The sequence below is a fragment of the Mycteria americana genome, chromosome 17, assembly GCF_035582795.1.
Source record: "Mycteria americana isolate JAX WOST 10 ecotype Jacksonville Zoo and Gardens chromosome 17, USCA_MyAme_1.0, whole genome shotgun sequence".
Classification (NCBI taxonomy): domain Eukaryota; kingdom Metazoa; phylum Chordata; class Aves; order Ciconiiformes; family Ciconiidae; genus Mycteria; species Mycteria americana.
This window is the reverse complement of record NC_134381.1, coordinates 6,852,414-6,880,379: the sequence shown is the minus strand read 5'-3', so window position 1 is coordinate 6,880,379 and position 27,966 is coordinate 6,852,414. Positions and strand designations below refer to the sequence as shown.

Sequence of the window (27,966 nt, the reverse complement as noted above, 5' to 3'; positions counted from 1 at the left end):
GCGTCCCTCTGACGTCAGCGCCCGCCCACCTCGCGGGCGCGCGGGGAAGCCGGGGGTGTGGGCGGGGGCGTGTTGGCCGACGCCGGCGCGCGGGCCGCTGCCATTGGTCGGCGCGGAGCGTCACGTGGCGGCCGCGGCGTGTGGCGCGAAGGCGGAAGCGCTCCGTGTCGGTGCCTCGCGGCGGAAGCGCCGCCATTTGCCGGCGTCGGCGCGCGTGAGGAGCGGGCGGGCGGCGGGACGATGCCGGGGGCGCGGCGCTCCCTGGCCTCCCCGGTGGTGAGCGGCGTCCTCTGCCCCTGCGGCTCCCCGCGGGCCGCCGGCGCGGCTGCCGGCCCGGCGGCGGAGGGTGGCGGCGGGAGCGCGGGCCCCTGCGGGCGGTCTCTGTGCGAGGCCTCCGAGCAGGACCGGCGCCTCCGCGCGCTCTTCCAGAAGCTCGACGTGAACCGCGACGGCGCGCTCTGCATCCACGACCTGGCCGTCGGCCTGGGCCGCCTCGGGCTGCACCGCACCGAGCTGGACCTTCTGGTGAGCGGCGGCGGGGGGGCGGTGGAGCGGGCGGGGTGCGGGCTGGCGGGGTTGGGCCGGCGGGGCTGAGCCGGGCTGGGCTCGGGACGTGCGTTCCTGGGGGGTGAGGGAGCGTCCCGGCCGCCCTCCTCCTCCTCCCGCGCCCTGCCCGTGTCCGCCCCGCAGCGCTCGTCTGTCTCCGCAGCCCCGGCTCCGCCGTTCTCGGGAGCGGGACGTGGGCTCCGAAGACCCTTTCACTGGGCCTCGGCCGCGGGAGAAGACCCGCCGGGTTAGCGGGGGCAGCAGGCGCCTGCTCGTTGCGTGCCAGCAGCTGCACCCGGGTACCTCCCTGCGGCGTAGCCGGGGGACCCTGAGCGCGAACGGGCGTTTGTGTGGCGGGAGACGCCGCTGCTCTGCTTGTGGGGCACTGCCAGGTGCTCCCCTAAAAGCAGCCCTGCCGACTGGAACACTAAACCCGGAGAAATCAGCTTGCTTAGTACCTGTAGGCACGTACGGTACTAACTGCGGAAATTTAAGATTGAAAACTTACTGCTTGGACAGGAAGAACCATAAGAAAATCCTCTTTCTCCAGGTCTGAGGGCTAGGAAGCCTGCGTGCTTACTTAAATTTGTAAAAGATTTTTTGGAAGGGATAGGCGCAGTCAGGCTGTCGTGCAGTTTTCATTGCATCATTGCGTTTCCTCACATTTGTCTGGCACCACGTTGCTACTTGAGTTTCTTGCCCAAGATGGCTTATATGTGCCAGACCCACTTGTCTGTTTTAAGGGGTTTGAAATATCTTAAAATGTAGGAAGGCTGCTGTATTTGTACAGTTTGCACATGGAGTATACAAAATGTGCAGCGCATTGACTTTCTACTTCAGTATTGGGAGCTGTGCCCTTTTGTGGTCACAGCTCTTTGTGTGATGTTGTACACTGACGATTCTAGGCTTCAAGGTTCACCGTGATGTTGCTCTGTTTAGGTGTAATTGGTGTAACTTACATCTGTATGAATCAGAGTAACGGGCTTGTCCTCAGTGCACAGTTTGTCCCTGCCTAGTCTCTTGTATTTTATATGCAGGACCATAAAAAAGCTGAGTATCTTGGGAGGACAGTAGATAAACACATGGGCACAGTCAGAGTTGTGCCATCTCCGAGTGCCCCAATCCTGCAGGAAGGAAGAAGAGTTTAAGGATAACTTCTGAGTCACTGAAAAGACATCTAGTTCAAGCGACAGTTCTTATTCTCTCCTTGTTCTGGGAGTGATGCCCCAATTTGAGTGCCTTAATTGCACGTATCCACCCTTTCCAGAGTTGCTAGTTTCTTTCTAACTTTGGATCTCCAGCATCTTAACTTCTACCATTTCTTTTTGGTTGGCATCTTCCTTGCTGCTGTAAAGTATGAGAATTCTTTGGCAGCGTGAGGATCTCGTGAGTGGTTTAGTTGTGCTGTTTCTAAAAATAATGTTAGTGCCATGGTGATTTTCTGCTGTGTGCGTTTTGGTAATGAAATCTGATTATACCATATAAATCACCTGTGCATGCCCTGTGAAGTGCTGACCTGCTGCTACCCATGAGTGCCGAATCCTTTACCGCTGGCAAAAGTCTCTCTTGCACCAGAATGTTCTGTGCTTAGGCCTGCATGCCTGTCTCGGTTTGCATTCCCTTTTCTTCCCGGGCATGTTATTCAATCCAGCCTGACATTCTCCAGGCTAGGAGGATGCACCATGAAACAAAATGCATTTTTACTTCCCAGCAGATAGGTTTTCTGCTCGCCACGCTGCGGGAGCGGCTGAAAGGAACTGTTCTGCAGGGACTGGAACTGCTCTGTCGGAGGGAAGCGCTGTCTGGATGCTGCTTAACAATCCTGTCTTTCTGCTGAAGCCCTTGTCTGTCAGTATTGTTCCTCAGCCCTTTGCTTCCTCTGCCTTCTCTTCCGCTGCGCAGGAAGCGGCTGGTGAGATGAATAGAGTTTGTAAAGCATTGTTAGTGTTGCAAAGCATCCCCTTCAGCAGTGTAAAAAGCATCCGTTAAGAATGAGGATGCAGAGTTCAGAACTCTGAAGTTCCAGTTAAACATGTGGGAACAGTCCTCGGAGAGCTGGCTAGAAAACGTCTGCATTGTGTAATTTTTAGGAAAATCAAATAAACTTCCTGTTTCCCATGCAGTTCTATTAATAAGTCATTCTTTTTTCTGCCCCATCCTTAGCTAATAATGGCATCTTGATGCTTGGGATAACTAATGTGAAGTTACGCTCAAGAAAAGTGCTTAAGCGTCAAGATGAAAACCTTTCTGATGTATCGGACATCGTGTTTGGAGACCGATTTAGGCATAAATCACATGGATTGGTTGGGATTAGTAAATTACTTGGTGGCTCTGGTGTGTTTTATTTTTCCTTCCATGCAACACTACATTTGATATGGGAGTTACCTTCTAACGTCTGGGAGACAGAGAAAATATTAGACTTGTAATGTGAGGTTATCGCCAGTCTTAGCTGTGAGTTGCTAATCTCTTTGCGTCAGTAGGCTAAAAGTCCTTGTGGTAACAATAATAGCTTTGGGCTGCAACTTGAAAAGAAAATGAGCAATATTTTGACTCCTTCAATGCTTGAGAGCTCTTACTGAGATAAAACCCTTTGTAGCATTCTTGGAAAATTGCTGCCTTCTGTTTTAGAGGTGGCCTTCTGTGGTGGGTGAGAGAAGGGGCTGTACTTAGATGTCCTTTGAGGTGGAATTTGCTTATGTAAACAATGCATTTTTTTTTAACCCATGCTGTTATCTTTAAACCATTTGACAAATACAGTGTGCCAAATCAGTGAGCCTTCTAAAGAAATGCTTGTTTGCACTGGTTAGCATGAAGCAATTCACATGCTTCACTTTGCTTGAGCAGTAAAGTGATAACCATGTGAAGAATTTTTTAAAGGTTTTCTTGTTCTGCTGTGTAAGGGGATAGTCTTTTACTGCTAAATTACATCTAACTTTGGAATAGTCTGTCTCCTGTTACTACTACTTTCTGACTTCCCTCATGAAAATATTTATATAGACTTATGGAACTGGAAATATGCACTTAATGAAAATATGGGTAGTTGAACTGGAACTATGTTTTCTACTTTGTATCTGGAGATGTTGTATTATTGAAAGGATGTATAATGGTAGTATTTGTGTATTTGCTAATATAACTGTTTTCTTACTGATCCCGATTAACTGCAGGGCTGGAGTGCTATTCTAAAACCTCATCTCTGCTGCTCAAGTTCCAGACAGTTTGAACTGGTGGAATTCATCCCAGCTGCCTAGAGACAGACTCAAGTGGTGAACTTTGTCTGCAGCTACCTCTTCTGTGGTGGTGCTGAGCATCTTCTGGTGGACTAATTCTCTCAGCTTTAAGAAACAGAGCAAACATAACCCTTTTCTCTTTTCATTTACAACTGTCCAGTTGTCTCTGCTGTAATGATGATGTCCTCCTTGGCCTTGTGATGCTTTCTTCTCCCGAGTTCATATATGTGACTGCCTATTGCTGCTGCAGTATCAGCTTCCCCATATGAAACTACATCAGCTCCCATTCTGCTGAAATCTTCACATTTGCTTTCATCACCTCTTTCTTTGCCTGGTATCTCCTCTTTGATCTCCAAGTTCTGGCTGTCCAAACTCCCACACAAGTTCTGTTGTCCACTTTTCACGTGTACCGAAGGAGCATAACTGCAGTGCTGCAGCCGGACTCTGCAGCGTTCTGTTTGCTTCGGGCCTCTCCTCTGAATGCCTTTGCTTTTCAAGTACGTGTCGCGGACTCTTCCAGCTGTCAGAGGATGCTGTATCCATGCTGTTCCGGGGTAGTGGATCAGTTAGCTCTTTTGTGAGTGACTCTATGGATGGATTGAGAAACTCTTGTAGCAGTTGCAATCATAAAAAAGTTTATTCTTATTTCTGATCAATACTTTATTTTCTGTCATGATGTCATTTAATTCCTTTCACACTCTTTATTTCTGTAACTATTTTACTCTCCAAGACTTTTGAATACTCTGTATTATACTATGCATAATGTACTAAAATTCTCAGCAACTGTAAAGGGGCAGAGGAAGCAGGGAATCTTTTCTGTGTGATGCTTTCACCTGTTTTCCGTTCACAGTCATCTGGAAAAGGAGGACTCGAGTTTTTATTGCTTTACAGAGTCTGTTTATGATAAGAAGAGCAAAATTCTAATACTGTTCTGTAATGTACACTGAATTATCTCTCCAAACCTATATACTTTTAGATACAACATCTTTATGGCTTGCGTTCTCTTGAATCCTGCTGGGGCAGTTGTGGAGCTTTTAGCCAGGCCTTCGTAATTCATCATGAAGGGTTGAGCAACACAAGGTTGTATCAAACAAATGAAGCAGTGTTACAGTTTGAAATTCCAGTTGATGCCCTTCCTTCTGCTGAAAGGTATTTGCCAACAGCTCCTCAACCACCCATCTCCTGACTAATCCCAAAGGACAAATGTGGATACCCTGAACCAGTTTAACACAAGGTGAAACTGCTTTCAGTAACATGTTAAATAACTCCACATATATTTATGTTTAATGTACATTAAAATAGCAAGCAAAAAAGATCATATTTACTGGGTCTATAGGGAGTGGAGGGCCTGTTCTTGCTCTTTGTAAATTATGAAATGTGTGGTTTGATGAAGGCCCTGTTCTCACGCGCTTGGGAAACCTGGTGCAAGGGCAGAACTGTAGGTCAATGATTTAGTTGTAGATAAGGCCTTTAAATCTGTGGTAAGTGGATGAGTTGGTGTCAGTTCTGGGTTCTGTTACCTTCTCTGATTTAGGCATGCTAAAGATGCAAATGAACTCTTTGTAATCAGTCAAATGAGTTCTTGACAGCCACTGCAAAGACTTTCAGAAGAAATACAGGGATTGGCTTTGGCACAAGGAAGCTTCTCAGCGCAGTGTCGGTTATTAATAGACTTGGCCAGCAGCCTCCTAAAGCGAGAGCTTTGCTGGGCTGGAGGGTGCGCTGTGACAGGGAATGTCAGGGGAGACTGGCTGGCACGCTGGCTGCCTGCGTTTGTCACTCTGCCTGGACCCAGAGGTCTTACGGGGAGGGCAGGAGGAGAGGGATGCTGGGGAATGACCAGGGAATCTCACACTGTAATGGTGAAAGTCTTTACTCAAACTTGGTCTCTGGTCATCAGACCTGCCTTGGTGTGATTAATGTATTAAACTGGCAGTACATGTCCACTCAGCGTTCGAAGGGGTAGATTGGAAGTGAGTTTTTAGATGCAAATACATGCAAGAGAAGCTCGCTCTTGCATAAGCTTACCTTGCGTATAAACAAACAATTGTGGATTAGGCAAGTGTTGCTTTATGTTCGTGTATGTACAGGACCAGGTATGTAACTCTTGAGAGATGCAATCTTGGGATGTTCTTCCAGGATCACTTTTTGTCCTACCTTGCAGCAAATTGGAGAAGCCTGGTGGTTCTCAGGTTTATTTAGCTGAGACCTTTGTCCTATTTGCAGAGTGACAATGAACGCAGGATACTGGCTGACCTTTGGGAGATGGAGATGCAACTTTGACTTGAGCATATCAATTTTAAATGTCGACGTTGTGTGAGAGTCTCTTTTGCAGAAAGGCATCCTGCACGTCACTGACGTGGCCTTGCAGTATTATGTTTCCTGCAGGATGGTGCGTATTCTGAACTCTGTAGTGAAGTGAATGCCTGTAGGATCCCCAGAGCCCGAGTGAAATGAAACAGCAAAAACGATCCAAAGCAACTGATTGTGCCTGCGCAGAATATGCAGCAGGGTTTTGGTCTTTCAGCATGTGTTCTGTGGGGTGTTATTTAGTGACCAGGGCTAGATGCCTCTGAAAGTAGTGGAAAATGTCTCCTTATCCTCATCTGCATTGGATTATTAGCCACATTACTGAGACAAGGGCAGGTAAAAAACCCCCAGGACTTCAGTATACTTATTGTTTCTTTTAAAATTTTTTATTTAAAAAGAAAAACGGTGACAAATCTGGCTGAATATTGAACACTTAAATGGTTGACAAGTGTTAAAAAAGTGACATCAATGCCAGAATAAGGACTTGGTCTCCTGTTTGAGAGCCCTACAAAATGGTGATGCTGCAGTTCCATGCTCTCCGTTGCATATATTATAACATGATATGGTGTTGGGAGGAGGAGAAGAGGGAAGGATTTTTTTTTCTTTCAGACCTACTTGTAGCAAATGGTAAATGAGTCTTTGTTCTTGTTCATGTCCTATATTTGTCTGTCTGAATGTGGGACATGAGCACACTTTAATGATGCCCCAGACTTTGTCTCGAGTGGAGCAGTGCAGCTGTGATACTAGTTATCAACGTAGAAAGGCAACGGAGACATCTTAGTCTTTCTAAGTTATGTGCAGCGAGCAGCAGGGGAGTTTCTGGCAGTTAGTGGCTTACAGTGGAGAATTCTGCTGTAAGAGAAATTGTTGAAATTTTTAGATCATGAGTTGCTTGGAAAGACAAAGCTGTCTGGTATGTGAATCTACATTGTTTAGCCTAAGGAGAACAGGGGCTGTGTGAGAGCGAGCCTGGGCCCGGGCTGCTGGAGGGCCATCATTTCTCACTAGCTGTTTTCCTGGTTACTTTCTAGTGCAGTGAGAAGCTGACTTTCTAATTTCTGAGTACTAAGGATGCCCTTTCTCTTGGTCAATCCCCGGTTCTTCATGTGATACGGTACGACCTCGCTGGAACTTGCTGTTCTGGGCAATGGTTGTGTATTTCCCCCTCCCTGGCCAGCTCTCTCTGTATCTCTGTATTTGGCACTGGCCCCTGGTTGCCTTAATATATCAACTAGAATAGCTAATCACTTGTGCCAGGGTTCCTGTAACAAAGTGATCTAGGTTTCTTTGTAGTGTTCACTGAACTATGCTGTGTTACCTTAATATATTAACATAGTTGAATGTCACTAGAGAGTTTAATTATTTAAGCAGCAGTGGCCAAGATGTTTAGATTTTATGGCGTGGTGCAAGAAGCACTGTGCAGGATTAAATTCTGCATTCTAAAAGTGGGAAGTACTTTTTTTTTTTGAAAGTGTTTTTCTTTCGGAAATTGCCTTTGAAGATAAGAGATAATTGGGGGAATCATGGTGGCCCATCCCAGCTGAGGCGAGCTGGGTGCTATCTCTGGGTGGCACACGTGTAGGCAGCGCTTCTCGGGGTGCTTCCAGGAGAGCTCCCAAAGGAGATGAGTCACGGCTGATTCCTGCGGGGTCACCTAAGGAACTGGAGACGACGACCGCGGTGGCAGCTCTTCCTGCAGCAGAGGAGGAGAAGGGTCATTGCTCCGAGCACAGCTCCCTTCCCTCTGCCCCCCTTTCTTTTCACCCTCCCTCCTGCATTTTTTACATGTTAGCTAATTGTCTGGTGATGAGGCTCACATTCTTGCTGGAAAACGCTATGCATTTACTCCAAAGTCTTCTAGAAGCCAATCTTAAAGCAAATAGTCTGAGTCTGAATTTCTGTGCAGTACTACCAGGCTGGAAAGGGCAATTGCCTGTTTGAAAACTGGAGTTTCAAACGGAGCAGGTACGAAGACGTGACCTGCATGATGTGGCTGAAGAGGATACAAGATACCTTGGCTTTGTGGCTTAAAACAGAACCTCCCTCTGACAGCTTGCGGTACTGAGGAAAATACTGTTTTAATTAAGCAAAACACGTCACTCTCTTGCTCTTTCCTTTCTCCTTTGTCTCCGTTTGGATAGATTACACGACTTTATTGTCAGCTTGTCCTCTGGCTATCTAATGACTATCCATTTTGGTGGTGTAGCACTCTGAGGCCAGCTGCCACGGGCACCTTCTGTCCCCAGTGACTGGTGTGCTGGCCAAGAGCCAGCTTTCAGATCAGTCCTGGTGCTTTTCTGCCTTGAAAATCCTGGGCTTGGTTCATGGAAACAGCTGGAATTGGAGGGCTGACTGTCTTCTAATGAAGCCTAGGTTGGGAAAGCTGTTGCCGTGCAGTCTAGGTGTTCATTCATGATTTCTAGAAAAAGTGAATTTCTGTTTCTCATCTGTTCCTTTGTGTCACCGTTCAGGCTGGACTCACAGTATTTATTGCATCTTTTCTTATGTGTGAATGATTGGCTTCGGTGGTGGTGTTGGTAGGGTAATACTTCCCTACAAATTCCCTGTAGGAGAGCAGTTGTCTTGCCTCTAGCTATAATCATCTTGCCGTTACTAGGTTTATTATCCTGACCTAATAAAATTCCCCACTTGGTAAAAGAAATGCCTTCCCCCCCCCCCCCCCCCTTAAATATGATTAGAAAAGTCTGTCTGTTCTCAAGGAGCTGTGTGGATTAGTGCAGTGGCAGAATTCCTCTGAGGTTTCCTTTAGTGAGGACAAAGGCCAAGGAAGCATTGCTGAGTTTCTGCTTTAATTGCACCCCAGGCATGTAATTTCTTGCACAAATGATTATTTTACTATGTAATCTCTGTGTGAACAAAGGAAGATCGGGTCCCTGCCATGCACACACCACTAAAGCTAACACTATGCACAGAAACTGTAGGAAATAGCGTCAAGTAATATCAGCTGGTTTAACGGGTCCTTGTGAGTAGCAGCCCAGCATTAAGTGACCACAGAGGACAAATCCAAAGTCCCAGCCAGGTGCTTTGCCTTCTGTATCGTGGCCTGTAGCTCTGTGAGCAGCAGAGCCAGTCTTGCCCGCTGCCGCCGCAGGCAGCTCTAATGCCCTTTCCCCAGGCAGTCAGGCTTTTTTGGACCCCATCCATGAGTAGCCTCAACTGGTTAGCCCAGCAGAAAGCTCTGTAATTTTTGGCTGACTTAATGAGGCTGTCAGAGGAGCATGGAGCAAGGTAAATACAGAGCTGATGTGGATGTGTGAGACGATCTCTTAGCAGCAGTAAGCTTCAGATCAGTTCACTGCTTCTTGTGAAACGACAGCCTTAGGCTAATAGAAGCTGGTTTTGAAGAACTGTGCCTGGTTCAGAAAATCTGCTTTGTTCCTCCTCTGGCTTGAGAGCATTAGGAACTTTCAAATGTCATCTTAAAGGATCTGAATCACTGCGTTTTAGAAAGTAGTTTAACTTTTGTGCTTGTAGTTGTGATGACTGGCAGCATCTCAAGGTAATCGAGGCATGACAAAAATTCCTCACTCTCTTCTGCCTCACTCTCTGTGCCTGAGCCTGGGCTTCTGACTGCATCCCAACCAGAACTGGACTGTGCCATTCCTCAGAGAGGGACAGGGCTTTCCCTGCACCCTCACCCCAGTGTTACTGCCTCTGAATTTTGTATTTGTTTTCTGTTTTGTTGGGTTTTTTTTGTGTGTGTGTCAAGGTTTAAGGTTAACTTTGTTGCATACTGTATGTAGACCTTATGATTAAACAGCATTTTTTTCTCCTTAAGTAACTCTAAAAAGTAGTTGCAGAAGAATTCTTTAATGTGATGTTCTCTATGTGCTTGTCTCTCACTTTTTCCATTACTCAGATTGGTTAAAGGAATTCAACATTAACAAGTTCCCAAAAGTGTGGTGTTTTGTGTTCTCCCTCTAAAATTTATTTGCAAATTGGCTACTGAAAGCTTGCAGTCTTCACAGGTTTTGGATTGTATTTTCATATCTAATACCTGTAAAACAAAAGTTTCCTACAGTCTGTCACTCTCAAAAGTTAAAAGCTGAGAATGGAGGTCCTCTGCTTGCCGTGGACCTTGCTGTGCTACTGTGGGTAGGGAGCCTCGGGTGATGGAAGCTGTGGTCTGCACTTACTTATCCTGCGTGTTAAAAAACCCAAGCTGTTCTCTTATGGAAAAGTCATAATGCTTTGGAAAGTGAGGCATGCAGTGCCCTCTGTCTGTAGATGCAAAAGGCAGGCAAGAATTTAGGACTACAAGGTAAGTTGTTGGTACTTTAAAATAGAAAATGAGCCCTTCCTGACTCCAGCCTGCTGTTGTGCCTGCCCGACGTGGGCTGCTGGGTTCCACCAAGGTGGGTTGACTTTTTCTGGTGGTGCCCTGGTGCCTTGCAGCCGAGGCTATGAGCAATTGCTGCTGTGGCAGCAGAGGGAAACGTGGTGTTTCTTGTAGAAATTCAGGGAATGTCATCTGTTCTGTGATTATATATTGATATATACTTGTAGTCCTGCTCTGGCTCAACCTGCAGCTCGGCTAATCCTACCCTTGACTGTATGGTTAAAGGCTCCTTTAGCAGAACTCGGCCTGTTTGACTAATTGGCAATAGTTTAACCACAGCATATTAGATCTTGCATAGATGACTAGCCATAAATGCTGTGCAAGTGTGTCGCTGTGTTGCGCTGAAAGCCAAATGGCAGAAGCACAATGCAGCACCAAAGAGCTATTGTAATGACGGATGAGACTATAATAGACCAGGGAGAGAGGGTGCAGCTAGAGGTTAATTCAGCCATGGCTGGGAAAAGCCGGCTTCTCTCCGGAGAACCATCTGCTGCTCTAACAAAGAGCAGCGGCCGAAGCTGCCGAGCCCCAGAAGCAGGTACGTACACGCCTCGGACAATCCTGTGCTGCCGAATCGCCTCGGGCCGTGGCTTCTGTGCTCCGATGGACGGCTGCCCCGCTGCCCTTCCTGCCCGTACCTGCCCGATAGAGCTGGCAGCGCGCTCCTCTGCGGCGGGGTGCCTCCTGCGTGGAGGGCGCGCTCCCGCCCGGCTGCGCGCGCTGCCTTGCTCCGGAGCACCGCAGTGTTGGGAGCGAGGATTGGCTGGGCACTGCTGCAGTGGGGACGCAGCCTGGGTGTTCAGCCTCGCTGCTCGTCTGATGTGCCGTTAGGATGAGCCGGGACGTGCGGGTTAATTGGCAGCTCTGAGAAGCTTCTCTCGGAGAGGTTCATTTTTAGCTTTCCTCTTAAGCGCAGCATCTTGGCTCTTCTGTCCAAGCAGTCTGCAAAGCTCAGCGTCTCGGCTTCTCTGTGCCAGGGGTCTTGTGCTTTGTCTGTTGCCGTCAGATTTCTGAGGCTCTGGTACAATGAGCTGCTTGTCAGGCCAGGCACGACTGCAGTAGCAGCAATTTCAAAAGGCAGGAAGCGTCCGCAGGAGCGGTCTGTAAAGAATCTGAGCCTGTGGAGTCGCTGGGTTGAACCTCCCGCTGGCTGCCGTGCCGATTCCCATCTTGGGGGTGCTTGGTAGTGCAGGCACATCATCCTTGGCAGCGGGCAGCTCCTGAGCGCGCAGGGTTTCCCTGCCTGGGACGCTCGCTGGAGCAGCGATGCTGCAGACCCTTTGGCATTTTCTGTCTAGCTTCCTTCCTAGGGCCATATGCCAAGGTCCTGCAGATGAAAAAGAGGATGAGGCCAGAAACACCACCCCACTTCCAGGCCCCGGGGAGAAAGGGCCAAAGATGTTGGGGAAACCACAGGACAGAGGGACTGATCCCACTGAAAGGAGACCAACTATCCTACTGGTGGTTGGACCCGCAGAGCATTTTCCAAAGGTAACGGGATATCCAGGGGCCTGAGGAGGGCTTGGCGCACATGACAGCGGAGTGTGGGGTCTGCCGGGAGTAGCGGTGTTGCAGGTGGAGTGTGTGAGTAGCTGGGGGGTGTGTGTGTATTTGGGGAGGGGGGAGAGGAACAGGAAGAGGGAGCAGGGTCCAACGCGTGCGCTTGCTAGAAGGGAAATGTGGGGGGACCGGGGGCATGACTGTGAAGAGAGGAGGCGATCTAACCTTTCAGACATGGTGTTCAAAGGGGGTGAAAATGCTGTTTAGGGGCAAGGGGGAATACGGGGGTCTCGAAGATTCCTGGGCAACTTGTAAGAAGCATGACTGAGAGGGCAGGGAATGATAATGCAGGTTAGTGGCGAGTCCCACTCCTGCACTGGAGACTGGCAAAGGATCAAATAGATCCTAAAATGTTCTGGAGTCAGTCTCTGGTAATTGGGCAAGCCTCTGGAAAAGCTAGCATGGTTTGAGCAAATGAGTAACTGGCTGTATTATTTGAATGGTACAGCCCGGCAGAGAGGAAAGCCTGTCCCTGGGGAGCGGGTGGCATAAGGGAGAGACTAAAATCTGCGTGAGGATGGGAACTTCCCGGGGGGTGGGAGAGCGGGGAGGTGGAGGGTGCGCACAATTGGCGGAGAATAAATGGTGAGGCTTTGTCTGGGGGGAGGCAAACAAAAGCTGCTTAGTTTAGTGCCTGGACTCCTAGCACAGTGCTGGCTGACTGCAATTCTGGTTTATTTTTGATGGGGAGGGAATGCTGTCCATCTCTCCTGAGGATGGTGCAGTCAGCTCTGACTATATGTGGTTAAAGACCAAGGGTGTGACCTGGGATTAGGGGAGAAGGAGTCAGGTGTAACCCCTGCGAGAGGTGGGAGCTTGGGATAATACTAAAGGGCTGCAGCAGGGGTAGGGGTGCATGACTTGCAGGATCCAGCTTATTTGACAGGGAATCGGACATGGTTGTTGCTGTAAGCTTTCTAAAATGGGGGACGACAGGTTCAGGTTGTAGAGGGGATGAATATCCTTTCTGCTGCAGTTTTGAATGGAAACAGGCAGGGTGGCATTTCATATTCTGGGGAGCAGAAGCCACTCCCTGCTTGAATCAGACTGAAAAATCTGCAGGGACTTCTGCCTTCATCCCTATCGTTAGCAGTTTGCACTGTGCATCTTCTTCAAAAAGAGGAGTGTGCGCATTTTGAGAAGAGGAGGACTTCTGTGCAGAGGTTGAAGGACAGAGGCTCAGAACTGAAGGAGGTTGTGATGAAAACCTTGAAAACATAGGGCTGAAAATCTCTGGTGTCTTCCAGGGGAACAATGGTTCCTCAGTCAGGGAGAGTCCATCTGTTCACACCTGCAAATGAAGCTTTCTCCGAAAGCCGGTACCAACCTCCTCTTTCCTGTGTGACCCTGGGAAGTTTTGCTGCATAGGAACCCAAAAACTGGCTAATGGAGAAATACCTAGAGGATAAGGATGTGGTAAAATGGAGTTCTTGCAGCTTAGGAGGTAACTGCCCATCTGCTGGGACGTTGTGACTGTGTAATTTTAGCCTGCCCTGATTGTAAAGTAAAACGCAGCGTAAAGCTCTTCTGTTGAGGATTATGCAGATACGTTTTACCTTGCAATTCAGGCCGGCTAATACTGCATCCAGCCAGTGTGGCTCAGCTGATGGACAGTAACTTGTTAAGCTGCAATGACTTGTTTGTGCTTGATCAGATATCTGTGTTCCAATTACCCGTCTGAAGGAGAAGTGTTGCGAAAAGTCTTGTACCGCCTTAGGGGTAAGATTATAAACCACTGTGAGCGAACAGTATTATTTGGTGTTTAAAGAAAATGTGGGGGACACACGGCTTTTGTTCTCTGCCATTGGATGTCTGTGACCTTGGGAGAAGCCTCTTGACTGGTATGCCACTTTGTTTTCTAAAAACGCCTGTTAACAACATATCTGCTAAAACCACAAAAAATATCACGCCCAATACTTGGCTTACTGTAGGGAATTTGCATGTATTGATAAATTTGACCTGAGGTGCTTCCTAGCCCTGGCTCTTCAATCTTCACGTTGTAGTTGGTGTGTTTCTGCTCAGATCCTTGCTTGAAGGTAACGATTTCAACATGAGGCTGTTTCTGCAAATGTGGGAGAAAATACTGATTGCAAATGTGATGTGTTGGCCCCTGGTTGTGTGTACACAGGAGAGAGGTATGATCTGGCCCTGATGTCACCATCTGGACTTGTAACTTTGGATCTATGTGTTGTCAGTGGAACAGGTCACCTTTCCTGGTTACCTTTATGTCAAATACCATGTTGTGTTGTCTGCCTTCCCCGGTCTCTGTTGTTCCTCTTGCACAGCCTTGGCTGGCTGCAGCTCTTTACTCTGCTGGGGTCTCTTAAATTATTAACTCCCCTCCTTCCTATACTTTACACTCTTTGTTTGTGCTTTGTGAGGACTTTCTGTACTGTACAATTAATTATAAGCTAGTTTCCTGAAATTAAAAATACCAAGTCAGCAGAACCTAGTGAAAACTTCAAGCAATAGCGGTTCTCTCTCTGGCCCATGGTGAACTCGCCCAGAAAGCTGTTTTGCCTGTGAGGGAGGATGTTAGTTATGTGGCTGTGATGCTCACTGGCACTTGATATTTTTAGATACTTTTTTTTTTTAGCAAAGTAAATTCAAAATTAAACAGCATACTTTCCTGCTCCTTGTATGGCTGCATCCTCCCATCCTTTGGGAGGTACCTTCTGGAGCTGATGTAGTAAACCGGTGATGAAGCAGATGCCTAGAAGAGTACAAATGACTTGGAAAGGTTAGTGATGGAATGGCAGGGTGCTGAAACTGGTAACTCGTGCAGCATTTAAATAAGAACCAAATACTATAAATAAAATAGACAATGAGCTTCCAGCTTCCTTGATGGCAAGAAAAGCAAGCCTTCTGTAGAAGGAAGATGGACCCATCTAGTGCTCCCTTTCGCAGAGGAGGGTATTAGCTAGGCTGGCTTCACATCGACCAAAAATGTGTAGGTCCAGCTCTGGCTTCATTGGCAGAATTGGTGGATGGAGGAAATACCAGGGAGGAGTGACTTGAGAGGACTGACTTTATTTGGAGCTCTGTGCCCTGTCCTTGGCTTGATCAGGAATAGACAGTGCTATGAGGGGCGTACTGTGCGTAGCTCACGGCTGAAGGCCTGGGGTGGGTGTGCTGCTGCCTGCGGCCGTGCAGCCACGTGCACGCTGCCGGGGCTGGGGAGCGGGACTGGCTGCCTGTGCTGAGACTTGGGCGGTCACCCCATACTAGTTGTGTTCAGGCAGCACTGATCCCTGCAGCTTCGGAGAGCTATCGTGCTTTTGAGTACTTCCAGGTTTACCAGGATTCTTTTAGGTGAAATCTAAATACTTGTTAATGCCTGTTTAAGTTCCCTTTGTCATTATAACCAGAATTGCTGGTATAAACTTCATTCATAATCTGTCTCTCCTTCTTAGCTCGCTGTCCTGTAATTAATACCCTGCTTAAAATCAGCTTTCTTAACCTTATTACCTTTCTCCTTTCCTCTGACGTAGGTAGTAGGGCTTTTTTCCTAAAATGTGCAGATTTTGCCTTTGTCTTCAGCTGCCAACTGCAGATAGAGTTTATTAGGAAAATCTGCATCATGTTGGCATAGCAACTGAGCTGCCAAGCAGCTATAATAGTGATGCTTGGCAACTCGTGGGAAGGACTACGGAGGATCTTAAGGCTTGGTGGGGCAAATCCGAGTTACATTTGTTCACTTACTATCTGGAGCTGGGCAGGGGGGAGCTGCTCGCCTTGGTCAGGCTGCTGAAGGCGTTTGCTTTTGGCCGGTGGTGTGTAGCATTGGGGTGCTGCTTGAAGTGAGACTCAGCTTGGTGGGAAGGCTGGGGTGTGCTGTTGGCGTGCATGTAGTGAGCTGCTGTAGCTGATCTTTAAGAGGATCTGGAGTCCCTGAGAAGATCCTGTTTTCGTGCGGAGAGACGTCAGCAGGGAGTAGGTTAAGCCTGCTTAGGTAACGCGGCAGTAGTGCCATGGTAGGTGAGGTGACAGGAGAGGGCGTAGGAAACCGTTGTAGGTCACGATTCTCAAGGGTACCGAATTGCTGCGAGTCGTGATCTATTAAGCTTTTTAAAAATAATAAAAAAAAAAATCCTTGAAATAAACCCCCAGATTAAATATTCCCAATTCGTGTGATTGACATGCAGCTCCACAAACAGCTTATTACAGACCTTGGCTTTTCTTTACATCTAAAGAACAAAATACCATGGTAAAGGCCCCTTGTGCATTAGGATCTGAGGAGGGGAGCACTTATTGGACTTTGCACTGGCCAGGCAGTCTGTTTAAACAGAGCAAACACAAGAAAATGTTGCTGTGTCCGCAGTGGTGGGGAAAGCTGTTAGCTGGACTGGCTTAAACCAGTTTAGCAAACATGCTGTGTTACTTCAAGTGCAGGCAGGATTATAGTGTTTTGGTTATTGGCTATGGGTTTTTGCATCTTCCTTGTAAGATAGCGTCTCTTTGATGAATATCAAGACTATAACTTTATTTTAAAATTCATGTTAGCAATTAGTAATTCTGTACTGAGCAGTATTGTTACCTGCTGCACTTCTTGGTACTCGCGCTGTAGTGCTAGGTGTTATCCCATGCATCAAACTCCACTAAATGCTCAGAAGCCTGTAATTATATCTGCATTAAATGATGCATGTGCCACACTCCCTCTTCAGCCTGGCTTGCTCCTGATGAAAGCTCAGGAACTCTCTTACAAAGGTTTAATTGTAGAAACTGGAAAATGTTGTTCTGCTGGGCCACTTCTCATTATAGCGCATATCCGACTGCAATGTTTAACTGTAGTTAGGAGAGGAGGAAGAACTAGCAAGCTGTTGTAATTGCTGTGTGGATGCTTAGCTAGGAGGCTTTGAAGCAGCTGGGTCTGTTTTGAAGCCTGCCCTTGATTTTGGTGGTTTTCTGGGTATCCTGCACAATGGCAAACCTCCACAGGCTTTATTGCTGCCTACATTAGTAACTCCTGAGTGCTGCAGAGGAGATCTTGGTATGCAGGGGTTGCCTGCGCCTAGCTGGAACTAGTGTTTTTGGGAGGACTTCCAACCAAAGCCAATCAACTCTGGCATAGCAAAGTAACCTTATAAAAGTGGAATTTCGAGGCTTTTGTTTAAGCTGGATATCCCAAAGGTGTGTGAACGCAGTAAGTGGATGGCATCTTGCTCTTACTGTGTTTTAGAGGAAGAATTTTGGGAAGAGGAAGACAGTGAGAGTCCTCCTGTGTTGTACGGTGGGAGAGGTTATGGTCAAGACTAGTCCCTACTGTGCTGCGTGTGTAAATCCGTGAAGTGGCGAGCACAGGATCAGAAAGGACCGGTCGGATGTAAGGAACAGCAAGTGAGCGTCTTGGGTGTTGGCCAAAGGCTCTTGGGTTAAATGAGACGCCCGGTAAGAGTTAACTTGTGGTGAGCGTGATGTAAGCTCTTAATGGGATCCTGGTGTTGAGCAATGGGAGGCAGCTCACATGCCTCCTCCAGATCCAGTGTCTCGCTGGCAGCTGGGTGGGACTGTACAGCCACGGCTTCCCTTTTAAGTAGAAGGGCAGGGCTTGTGCAGCCAATCCCACTGGAGCCGGCTGCGCTCATAGGCATGTGTCATGAGACTTGCTGGCATTTCCTTTCCACTACGCACTGAAATTAGCTCAGGGGAATCATTCAGTTTTACTTCCCTTCCCGGTCAGTCTGAGCAGGGCAGCTGAGTCCCCGGCTCAGAAAGATGCTCTGCCTCTGTCTGTATGTGCCAGTGTTCGGGGAGTCGCAGACGGAGTTTGAATACTTTGAGTCGAAGGGGCTGCCGGCTGAGCTCAAATCGATCTTCCGACTCAGCCTCTTCATTCCTTCCCAGGAGTTCTCCACCTACCGCCAGTGGAAGCAGGTATGGCCCCGAGGGAGGATCGGGAGGGAGCGAGCTATGGAGGGGTGGTCTCAGCACCCTGAGCGGCTGGTCGGAGGGGGAGAAGTTCATGACGGCTCTGTCGTAATAGCTGAGTACAGCATGGACACGTTTCTTTTGCCCCTTGGCAGGGATTGCCGAAGCAACGTGGAGTAGACTTTTTTCTTTTTGATTATTTTGGCTTGAATCTGATGAGACCTCAGTGCCTCTAAGACTGTTTAAAACAGTTGATTTGATGCGAGTTAAAGAGAGAAAGGGGTTTTCCAAGCTATGGATTCTTTTGCTTTAACTGGTCTGCTCAAATACGTTTCACATCCTCTTCCTTTTCCTTCTTACACCCTTCCGCCTGCCCGCCTTCTGACGGGAGGTGTGTAACCTCATGTCAGCTCAAGCCGATGCAGGTCTCGCCCCGGTGAAGGTGAGCAGGTTTGTGCTGTGAGCTGGAGAGCGGCTCAGCAGCGGTGTGTGGGCTGAGCCGGGGGAGGTTGTGCAAGAACGTTTCCCTTCGCTGCAGAAGGGAGATGCACTAAATCCGTGGAGCGCTCCGTCTGACTCTGTGTCACAGCTCTTGCTTTCAGCTTGCTGCTACTGGCGCAATTTTTATGACCAGGCTGTCAAGAGCCCAGACAGCTGATTATTGAACGGTAAAGCTGGGTAGGCTTTTTATTCCTTTGTGCAGAGGCACAAATGGGGGATGTAGCAGGCTTTAAGATGTGTGGGGTCCCAAAGTGTGCTGCAGGGGCTGTGTGTTATGCGGGCGACCATAGAAACGTCTGCAGCCAGCATAACTGTTAAGGAGCAGTTCTGTCTATGGAGATTTCTTATTCGCTGTTAAAAGCGAAGAGCTGCAGGCAGATATTTGTTCATATCTCTGGAGAAGATGCTGGGAGCTTGGCTTTCTCACCCTTCACACGTGTTGCAGGTTACCTTTCGACAGGCTTGTGGCGTTTTTGCTTTGTGATCGTGGAGGAAGAAGGCTAGCAGAGCAAGGCAGCTTTTATTGCCCGCGGTCTCTGATCACTCATTGCACATCCCTGCAGTTGTTAGGGGTGTGCTGAGAGAACAGGAGCAGCTGCACAGTCGCATCTCTCTTACAGTGCCTCCGAATTATTAGTGCCTCCCAACTGGTTGGGGGTTGCCAGTCAGAGGGAAGCCCTGATTCAGCTGTTCAAGGCCAATCTGCTGACATGCGAGGGGTGTTGGTCTATCTTTAGCCTACAAGTTGAATGTGGGGTCATATCTGAACTTCACAACAGTCATATGATAAATTGCAGGTTAAGAATACTGGGCACACCTCAAAGGTCAGGGCAGCTGGGACAGCACTTTCTTATTTAAGGTTCATAAAATGACTAGGAATAATCCTCATAGCATTAGGGCTAAAGTGACAGGACTTGGTGGGGCGAGAAAGAGAGTTTTAATAGTGAAGTATGTAGTATTGAAGTAATTTAAAATGGCATTGAAACAAAGACTTAAGGCTTATGAAGGGGACTGGCGCTCACAGACTGAGGAAATACCACAATAAGCTTAGGTTTGCCTATTACCTTTGAAGCCTAAATATTGAACAAAATATTGGTGCAGAGGGTTAGCCTAGTGTTTGATCTCGGCTCAGAGCTTCCTTAACAACCCACCTGCTGTTCAGATAAATGTTACAAGAATTAAAACAAAAAAGTGGGTAATGCAGTAGACTGAATCACACCTCGTTTAGTGTTGCTCACTGATTCATCTTGAAAAAGACTTAGAGGCTGTCAAAGGCAAATGACTGAACAAGAAGGGGAATAGGAACTCCCTGAGCCACATCCTTGCAGGCTGGAGATCACAACTCCTGTCAACAAGTAGCCACGTGCCCTTAGATAGGACAGTCCATGTGCTATTGCCCCATGCTGGAGTGAGTTAATGCGTCATTTACCTTGTCCTAGATGTCTGGCACAGAGTCTGATCTTGATTTTTAGCTTTGTCCTACTAAGAAACTTTTCTTGTTCTATATGCATTTCATGGAAACGTGTATAATTAAAGCACATAGCTCCAGGGTGCCTAAACCAGTTCATAGGGGTTTTTATCTTTGGCTGTGTCCACTAGAGCTGGACAGGCTTTTTCTGGTTGGAGTTAGTTATTGCCAGAGGGAGCTTACTTCTCTAAGAATCGTAGTAGGCGTGAAATTCCTTCTCCTGTTCAGGTTTTTTTATTACCTGAAGTTTTGTGATTCACTTTTTGTGCAAATCTGTTGCCTCATACATAGTTCAAGAACCTCTACAAGGGCTGTGTAAGGTGTTAATCATGATACAGGACTGAGACTAGACACATGATACTAGCAGAGTATCCCTGATAAAAGCATGAGGCATTTCATCTGCGTAACTAACTTCGGGAGACAGTTGCCTGGAATCAGGTGACTTTTCTACACTATTGCTTTGCTCAAATTTCTTTGAGGAATTATCATAATTCTCAGCTACTTTCTAGAGGAAAAGTCAAAGTCATGTAGGAAATGATCTTTAAATATGGTAGAAGAAGGGGCAGATCTGTCTGAATGAACAAAGGAACTGACAGGTTTTGATTATTTTTTGAACAGAAAATTGTGAAGGCTGGAGACAAGGACCTGGATGGACAGCTGGATTTTGAGGAATTTGTTCACTATCTGCAAGATCATGAAAAGAAGCTGAGACTGGTCTTCAAGAGTTTGGATAAGAAGAATGATGGTAAACACCTTTCTCATGCTCATGAATAGACTACTGCATGTGTTAGCTTGTAATACGTATACTTGAGCTCACTGGCTTATCTTTGCAGGCCGTATTGATGCCCAGGAGATTGTACAGTCTCTTCGGGACCTGGGAGTCAAGATCTCTGAACAGCAGGCTGAGAAAATACTGAAGAGGTGAGGATTCAGCTGGTTCTTCTGTTTTACTGTTGAGGGGGTTAGAAGGAAGTGTAGGGACATGGAACCCATCTCCTCTTTCTACCCTGTACACACTTTCCAGAGACTGCAGCTCCTCCCTTTTTGCCTATTACTCTTCATTTTGATTTTTTTTCTGTGAATTGACACTTACAAGGTTGTAATGCATTATGGAGAGTTACTGTCAGACTCTGTTATCTTACTGACCTGTTGTGGGGAAGTACTTGCACCTGAGCTGATTTGCATCCCTGTCTGATTGTCCTGCTGCCCTGAGCTTGCTGCTTTGGAGAGGGACTGTGCAGTTGCTCTTCGGAAATGCTGAGTGCTTTATGCATGTGGCACTAACATGTTAACAACTACTTATTTGTGCTGTTTTTTCCTCTTTCTTTCCTCTGCTACCTTCCCTCTGTCTGTTTGCCTGTGTGTCAGAATAAGGACGGGACACTTCTGGGGTCCTGTCACCTAGTAAGTATTATTTTCCCTTCAGTGTCAGTTATGTCCCTAAGTTTGGTAGGAGGGGGTGTAACTACACCTGTGGGTCAGTGAGAGGGGAGGAAAAAGGGAGCCTACTTCTACCTCTGCAGTGTTTGAATAGAAGATTTCCTAGCTTTGTCTTGTGTCTCTTTAGAAGTCTTTTAGTAGTTGCTTTGCAAAGCTTTTTTTTTTTTCGTGTAGGATTGAATAATCAAAGGGAAGGGGGGGAGGAATTTGTCACCCAGTAGGAGTCTGTACTCATCTAATGATAAATCTTTTTAGCATGGATAAAAACGGGACAATGACAATTGATTGGAATGAGTGGCGAGACTATCACCTGCTGCACCCAGTGGAGAACATTCCTGAAATCATCCTGTACTGGAAGCACTCCACGGTAAGAAATGGTTCCTCTGCAACAGGTCTTGGTCTTTCCCCAGCTTTGCAGTCAGAGTCCTGACCCCCAGGAGCTGCTATCAGCAGTCCCTATCTTTCTCTTCATGGTTCAGTAGCTGCCTTGTAGCCCTAGAAGCCCAATCGCTTCCTGTCCTGTCCCGTTATCTTGCCATCTATCACTGGCATGGCTTCTGAAGCCTCTGGCACAGGTGATAACAACTGTATGTTCTGCAAGAAGTTGAGGGTGTTCACTTGGCTTGCACCTCTGAGAGCTCATACCCATGGCCAGCCCCTGCTGGTTCAGGACCTGTTAAGACTAGAAACTGATTTGACAGGCAGCCGTCCTTCCTGGAGATATTTCAGTGTGTGTAAATAGCATGTAACGAGATTAAACTGGCTGCGAGCTTGGAAGGTTCCAGGGAGGTCCAGCTTTTTCACCATGCAGTTGCCTGCAGTTGGTAATTTTGTTCCTTACTATGATCCACAGTATTTCAATGCAGACAAACGTTCAGCAGTTGCCAGCTCCTTGGACAGAAGTCTCTAAATGTGAAGGTTCCCCTTGTGATGTGCTATAGCAGTGGCAGTTCCTGTGGCCAGACACAGCAGTTAATGGCTCTCGATAAGCTGCTGACTAGGAATAAGCATATCCAGTGCTTCAACACTTAGCACTGATAAAGAGCAATAAAACTTTGGCAAGATCGCTAACTGATGAAGCATTTCCCAACACCTTATACTTTTGCAGATCTTTGATGTAGGAGAGAATTTGACCGTGCCTGATGAGTTCACAGTGGAAGAGAGGCAGACAGGGATGTGGTGGAGACATCTGGTTGCAGGTGGAGGTGCAGGTGCCGTGTCCAGAACCTGTACAGCTCCCTTGGACCGCTTGAAAGTGCTCATGCAGGTATGATGGAGCAGTTCCAGTTTTTTTTAATACCCAGGCAGATTCGTTTAATATTCTTGGATGCCTTGGAGATGCTAATGTTCATCAACACAGTACAACACTCTGGCCAGGATTAATCTCATTGCTCTTATATTGCTATTTTTGAAAGCTTTCTAGATTATTTGAATGATCAAAGTCGTGTTAAAAAGTTATTATTCACTGACTAAAAAAATACAGAGAATCTTTTGGGAGGTAGATATGTGGAAACTGTCAATAGTTAGAGAGCTTTGTGGTTCAGAGCACCGGAAAACTTGGGTTTTGGTGAAACAGGTTCAAGTCTTGTGTTCCCATGAGAGACCCTGAGGCCACAAGAGCTGAAGTGGTTGTGGTGGTCAGCTGGCAGAGCTCGTACTCAGTATAAGTATTATCAGCGTTAGAAAGGAGTTAGAAAAACTTGATTTTAGCCTGCTTTTCACTGTACCTGCTCTTGAGCCAGCTGAGAAGTTTACCCTGGGTAGCTGATGCTACGCTAGGTATGGGAGTTGCATATTTAACCTTTTCTCCCATTCCAGAGGGAGATATTGATTAGATTCATTAGTTAACACTCGACTTCGCAAAAAAGAAAAGAAGCTTGCTTTCCTATGGCATAAGTTATCTGGAAGGGATTAAAGCCTTGGCAAATCTCTGGGTAAATAAAAAAAGCGCCCTTTTGTCCCTGGATTATGGAAAAACGTAGCACTGTCGTAATCAGGACTGGAACTAATCCAAGCTTGCGCGCTCTCTCCCAGGTTCATGCCTCCCGCAGCAACAACATGTGCATTGTTGGCGGTTTTACTCAAATGATCCGAGAGGGTGGACCAAGGTCACTGTGGCGAGGGAATGGCATCAATGTGTTGAAGATTGCACCGGAATCTGCCATTAAGTTCATGGCCTATGAGCAGGTGAGTAAAAGGGCACAAACAAGTCTGGCTGCAGAAGGGTTTGCAGAAGGACAAGCTGAAAAAAAAAAAAAAAATGGCAGAGATAAATCAGTGAGCCTCAATGTATGTCTGTCTTGGCTCCTACAGATCAAGAGGTTCATTGGTACTGACCAAGAAATGCTGAGGATTCATGAGCGGCTGTTAGCTGGTTCTCTGGCTGGGGCCATTGCACAGAGCAGCATCTACCCGATGGAGGTGAGGCAGGTGGCTGATAGTCCAGCCCATGACGGGTCACGGCAAGGTGCCGAGACGGGAAAATGTGGGTAGAACACCAGTGCTATTATAGCTTAATTAATGAGTTCTCAGAGATGATACCAGGTAGTCCTGCTCACATGACACTTGATGTAGTCCTGACCATCATGTTCTTAAGAATGACACTGTCTCCACGTTTTTCTCCTATTGATTCTCCTGTAGGCCTTCATGGTATTTATTCTTGTCTTCCAGGTTCTGAAAACACGGATGGCTCTAAGGAAGACGGGACAATATTCAGGCATGTTGGATTGTGCCAAAAACATCCTTTCGAAGGAAGGAATGGCTGCCTTCTACAAAGGCTACATCCCCAACATGCTAGGAATCATTCCGTATGCTGGTATTGACCTGGCAGTCTACGAGGTATGAAGCCTTTAACCTATTGTAGGGCTGTGCTGCTTGTGTAGCTTTATCACTGTCAGACCTGTCAGTTACTGCAGGAGTTTAAGTAATTTATCAAAGCTTTCCTGATCAGCCTTATGGGGCACAAATGGATTTTTAGCCAAAATGGCCTAAAAGGTAATCCAATACAGTGATTCTCCTTTCCTAGTCGACATCATGCGTGGTCCCTTGTTTCTTTCTTTTATGAGAAAATTGCAGCAGAAAATTAAAGGAGGGATTTTCCCCAGGTACTACAGTAGCAGTAGCTCAAAAAGATTTGAGAAGCCTAGTGCTTCTGGCTGAATTTGCACATAGCTTTCTGCACCTTTACACTAGATTTTTTATGTAATGTGATATTCTTTTGATTGCCTCTTCACTGCTAACAACTGGCTTGTTCCTTCCAGACACTAAAAAATGCCTGGTTGCAACGCTATGCTGTCAACAGTGCCGACCCTGGAGTCTTTGTCCTGCTGGCTTGTGGCACCATCTCCAGTACCTGTGGACAGCTTGCCAGTTACCCACTGGCTCTTGTGAGGACACGCATGCAGGCCCAAGGTGAGAACTTCTGGGAACTGTGGGAACTCCTGTCATGGTCTCTGAGCAGGGTAAAGGTCCTCTAGTGTAAATATTGCGACAAGAGCCTTAACTGGCTTGTGCAGCTGAGCAGTAGGCTATGCCATGCTGTAAGAGGACCGTGGACTTTGTGCTGCCCTTAGCATCTGGGCCAAGCACCGCCAGGACAGAGGTTCTGTTTTGCTCAAATCGGGAGTTTTGGGCTAAGGGTGTCTGCAGAGCAGTTTGGGAAGATGGCTGCGATGTACAGCACAGCCGTGGCTTGCTGAGAAGTTAGATGCTCTCCCCCATGAAGCACCTTCGGTCTGTGAACATCCACAAGAAGCACATGAATCAGAACTGCTCTGTCAGACAGGTGTTACCTTAAAGTGTTTTTGCCACGTAGGCTGCATTATTTATTGTGGCTTTCCCTATTGCAGCTTCAGTGGAGGGTGCTCCCGAAGTGACGATGAGGGGACTGTTTAAACACATTCTGAAGACAGAGGGAGCATTTGGTCTTTACCGGGGTCTGGCACCGAACTTTATGAAGGTGATCCCAGCTGTAAGCATCAGCTACGTGGTTTATGAAAACTTGAAGATGACTCTGGGCGTGCAGTCACGGTGACCAGGAGATGCTGAGGACTTTGAACTCTGAAATCTTGGGGTGCAATCCCAAGACGTATAGCCATCTCTCATTCTGTGAATGTGTTGACACTAAGCTGACTAAGCAAAGCTGTGAAATCTCAGATAGTTTGTGAGTCAGTAAGGGGGAGGGGAGGATCTGGTGGCCTTTGCCATCTTGCTACTCAGAGCTCCACATAAAGCATCACGTGGTCCTTTTTATTGGGCCTTTTGGGAGACCAGGAGGTGAACTCCTGGGAGAATCCGAAGGCGCGAGTTGCTGAGGTCAGTTCCCGGCAGTATGGCAGAGTAGCAAAGATTTGGGTAACAGGTCTGCTTTCAGCGAATTGCATGTACAGACCTGTTTGCCTGCAGATGAGCACCTTCTGACTTGCTGAAAGAGCTTCTTTTTCCATTCAGTTGTTTAACTTCCTACCCGTTGTTTAAATTTGTACAAACCTTGTGTAGGAGCTGCTGCCACACCAGGCTTGTTATTATGTTTACATATATTCCTTTGGGTAGGAGACATTCATGTTCTGCTTCCAAGACTTGACATGAAATGTAACTTTGAACTATACTGGTTTTGAGGGCTGGTGGGCAGTGGTTTATCCAGTCAGGCTGAAGGTTACTTAAGCCAGCCTGATGAAGAATTAGGATTATTTATTTTTTATAGGTTTAAGTGTGTCTCATAAATCCACTAACAAGATGCACTTACTAACAGAAGCAGCAGACTAGAGCCTGCATGCCTGTATCCTTTGCATGCTGGAATTGGCTTGTCTTATACTCAGCAGGGGCTTGGAAAGGGGAAGGCAGGAGAGCTCTGGATGGACTGGCACCTTGATGCATGGCTTTAGTGAACAAAAGACAATATTTCACAGCTCCTGTGCAGTTGTGCTCCCAGCACGACCCGAGAGCCCCTGTGCAGCGTTGCATGGACCTCTGAATTCCATTCTGCCTGGTGCCGAGGATAGCCGGTGGACCTTTTCCAAACCCCGTGCCTACGCTGCTATCTATCTCTTTAGACCTCTTTGTAGATTGACGTTCGGGTTTGCATTAGCGGGATGGAGTCCCCAAGCCAGGAGTATGTCTGCTGTGGGAAGGGGTGTTAGGGAGAGGGGCTGGTCGTCTCTGGGAGAGGTGAGCTTTCAGTCCTGAAGACATGTTTGCTTTTCTTTCAAAGGGTGCTTTTCATAAGGCTAAGGGAAAGAGATGGCTTTAAAATTTCTCTGACTGTGTTATGGGCTACTTTAGTTGATAGGATCTGGCTTCTGAGGCCTGGGAGATCCTCATCCAACTTTTCATTTTGGGCAAAATGGACCAGCGTTGCATTCCACTGTTTTACTGCTTAAAGCATATTTATTTTGTATTTATTTGAACAGAGTTATGTTGGACTATTTTTATAGACTTGTTTATTGTCACTGTGCTTGTATTTCTCCTGTTTTAAGAAGTTGTCTATTTGTTCTCTTACATCACACAGCTGAGTCGTGGGGAGGGATGATAAAGTCGCTTGCGTACCTTCCCTTTGGGGCTTGAGCTGCCTTTCCCATGCCTGAGGTTGTTGCTGGAGGACCTCAGCCCAGAGAAATTCTGTAGCAAGAAGCCATAGGAGAGAAAGAAGCTGGTGAGGAAGCAGTACCTTGGGAGGAGGGGAGAGGGTGCATTGTGAGGCTCGCCTTATTTTGGAATTGCCTCTGTGCATGGCTGAAAGGCTTTCAGGTGGATGGCTGAAGTTGGGAAGTAGAAGGTCTGTGTATGTTGGATGTCACGGTGGCTAATTGAGAGCGATTTTGGGGAATTTTTAGGTAAGGGGGGAGGGGAGAAATCTCAGGGACTAAAGGAAATACAAGTTTCCAGAGAGATGGAAGGAAACTTGCACTTGGACACAAGCTGCTGCAGTTGTGCTTTGAGGCTGAATCAGCAGACCCTGCTGCTGAGCCAGTGCTCTTCACATGCAATGGGCACTGTGGAGAAGTGTGTGAGAAATCGGAAAAGGATTTGCTGGTGCTCAGCAGCTGCTTTTTTGCTGACAGATTTTGGTGGTTCATGGAGAGTCTTCCAGGTGAGGCTCTACCTTGACTATCCAGTGCTGTCAGTAGTTAGCCACATGGAAATCTAACCCATCTGCATTAGTGATACGATTTTTTTCCACCCCCCCTCTTCTTGAGACCTGTCATAAATTATGCAGTGGCTCCTTCCTACCAGTGTGGCCTAATGGGAATATGAATATCAGAATGCAAAAATCAATGCAAAATGACAACCATCTTTGTAGCTGTAACCACAAATTGTTATAATGCAAATCTAACTCGGATTCTTCATGTAGGGAACAGTCTGCTAATAAAGGTCTGTCAAAGAGATACCACGTGTCTGCATCTCTTTCTCGATACCGTTTATTGGTGCTGTTCGTGGGATGATTCTCACCAAGGACACTGACACTGTGAAGGATCTTGCCTACGAGGACCTGGGAGAACGGAATTCTTCTTAAAGGCAAAACCAGCAAACCTGAGATCACGGCTAATGATGGTAGTGATGAGTCAGGGATGTTTAGACACCGTTAGCCTATCTCTGAGTGTTGCTGGGCTTTGCTCATCTGTGCAGTATCCCTAACTCTCTGTTCAGAGAAGTGAGTTTCCCAGAAAAGCTGGAAACTCTGCAGTCCA

At 47.2% G+C, this 27,966-nt stretch overlaps 1 protein-coding gene and 1 long non-coding RNA gene across 4 annotated transcripts; both read left to right on the top strand.

Annotated features, from left to right (window-relative positions):
- The first annotated feature begins 149 nt into the window (after window positions 1–149).
- Window positions 150–27,663, top strand: SLC25A25 (solute carrier family 25 member 25). Of its 3 annotated transcripts, none has more exons than XM_075519919.1 (10): window positions 150–525; window positions 20,459–20,585; window positions 20,674–20,761; window positions 21,536–21,647; window positions 22,389–22,547; window positions 23,315–23,467; window positions 23,594–23,701; window positions 23,951–24,118; window positions 24,541–24,691; window positions 25,129–27,663. In XM_075519919.1, exons 1-10 carry the CDS (start codon window positions 241–243, stop codon window positions 25,311–25,313), a joined length of 1,536 nt encoding a protein of 511 aa, XP_075376034.1. In that variant the 5' UTR covers window positions 150–240; the 3' UTR covers window positions 25,314–27,663. The 3 variants fall into 3 exon arrangements, with proteins under 3 accessions (XP_075376034.1, XP_075376036.1, XP_075376035.1); XM_075519921.1 differs by lacking the exon at window positions 150–525 and adding an exon at window positions 717–1,019; XM_075519920.1 differs by lacking the exon at window positions 150–525 and adding an exon at window positions 17,602–17,877.
- Window positions 959–2,354, top strand: LOC142418300 (uncharacterized). Its single transcript, XR_012778246.1, has 3 exons — window positions 959–1,096; window positions 1,902–1,932; window positions 2,261–2,354. It is a non-coding gene; the product is annotated as an uncharacterized LOC142418300 (long non-coding RNA).
- Window positions 27,664–27,966: the final 303 nt, after the last annotated feature.

What these genes read in the sequence shown, in the direction of transcription:
- SLC25A25 (XM_075519919.1), top strand. Translation starts at nt 241, where the DNA reads ATGCCGGGGGCGCGGCGCTCCCTGGCCTCCCCGGTGGTGAGCGGCGTC. An exon ending in TTTGGATAAGAAGAATGATG is followed by an intron (nt 20,586 to 20,673) that starts GTAAACACCTTT and finishes TTATCTTTGCAG; the next exon opens with GCCGTATTGATGCCCAGGAG. An exon ending in TTGACCTGGCAGTCTACGAG is followed by an intron (nt 24,119 to 24,540) that starts GTATGAAGCCTT and finishes TGTTCCTTCCAG; the next exon opens with ACACTAAAAAATGCCTGGTT.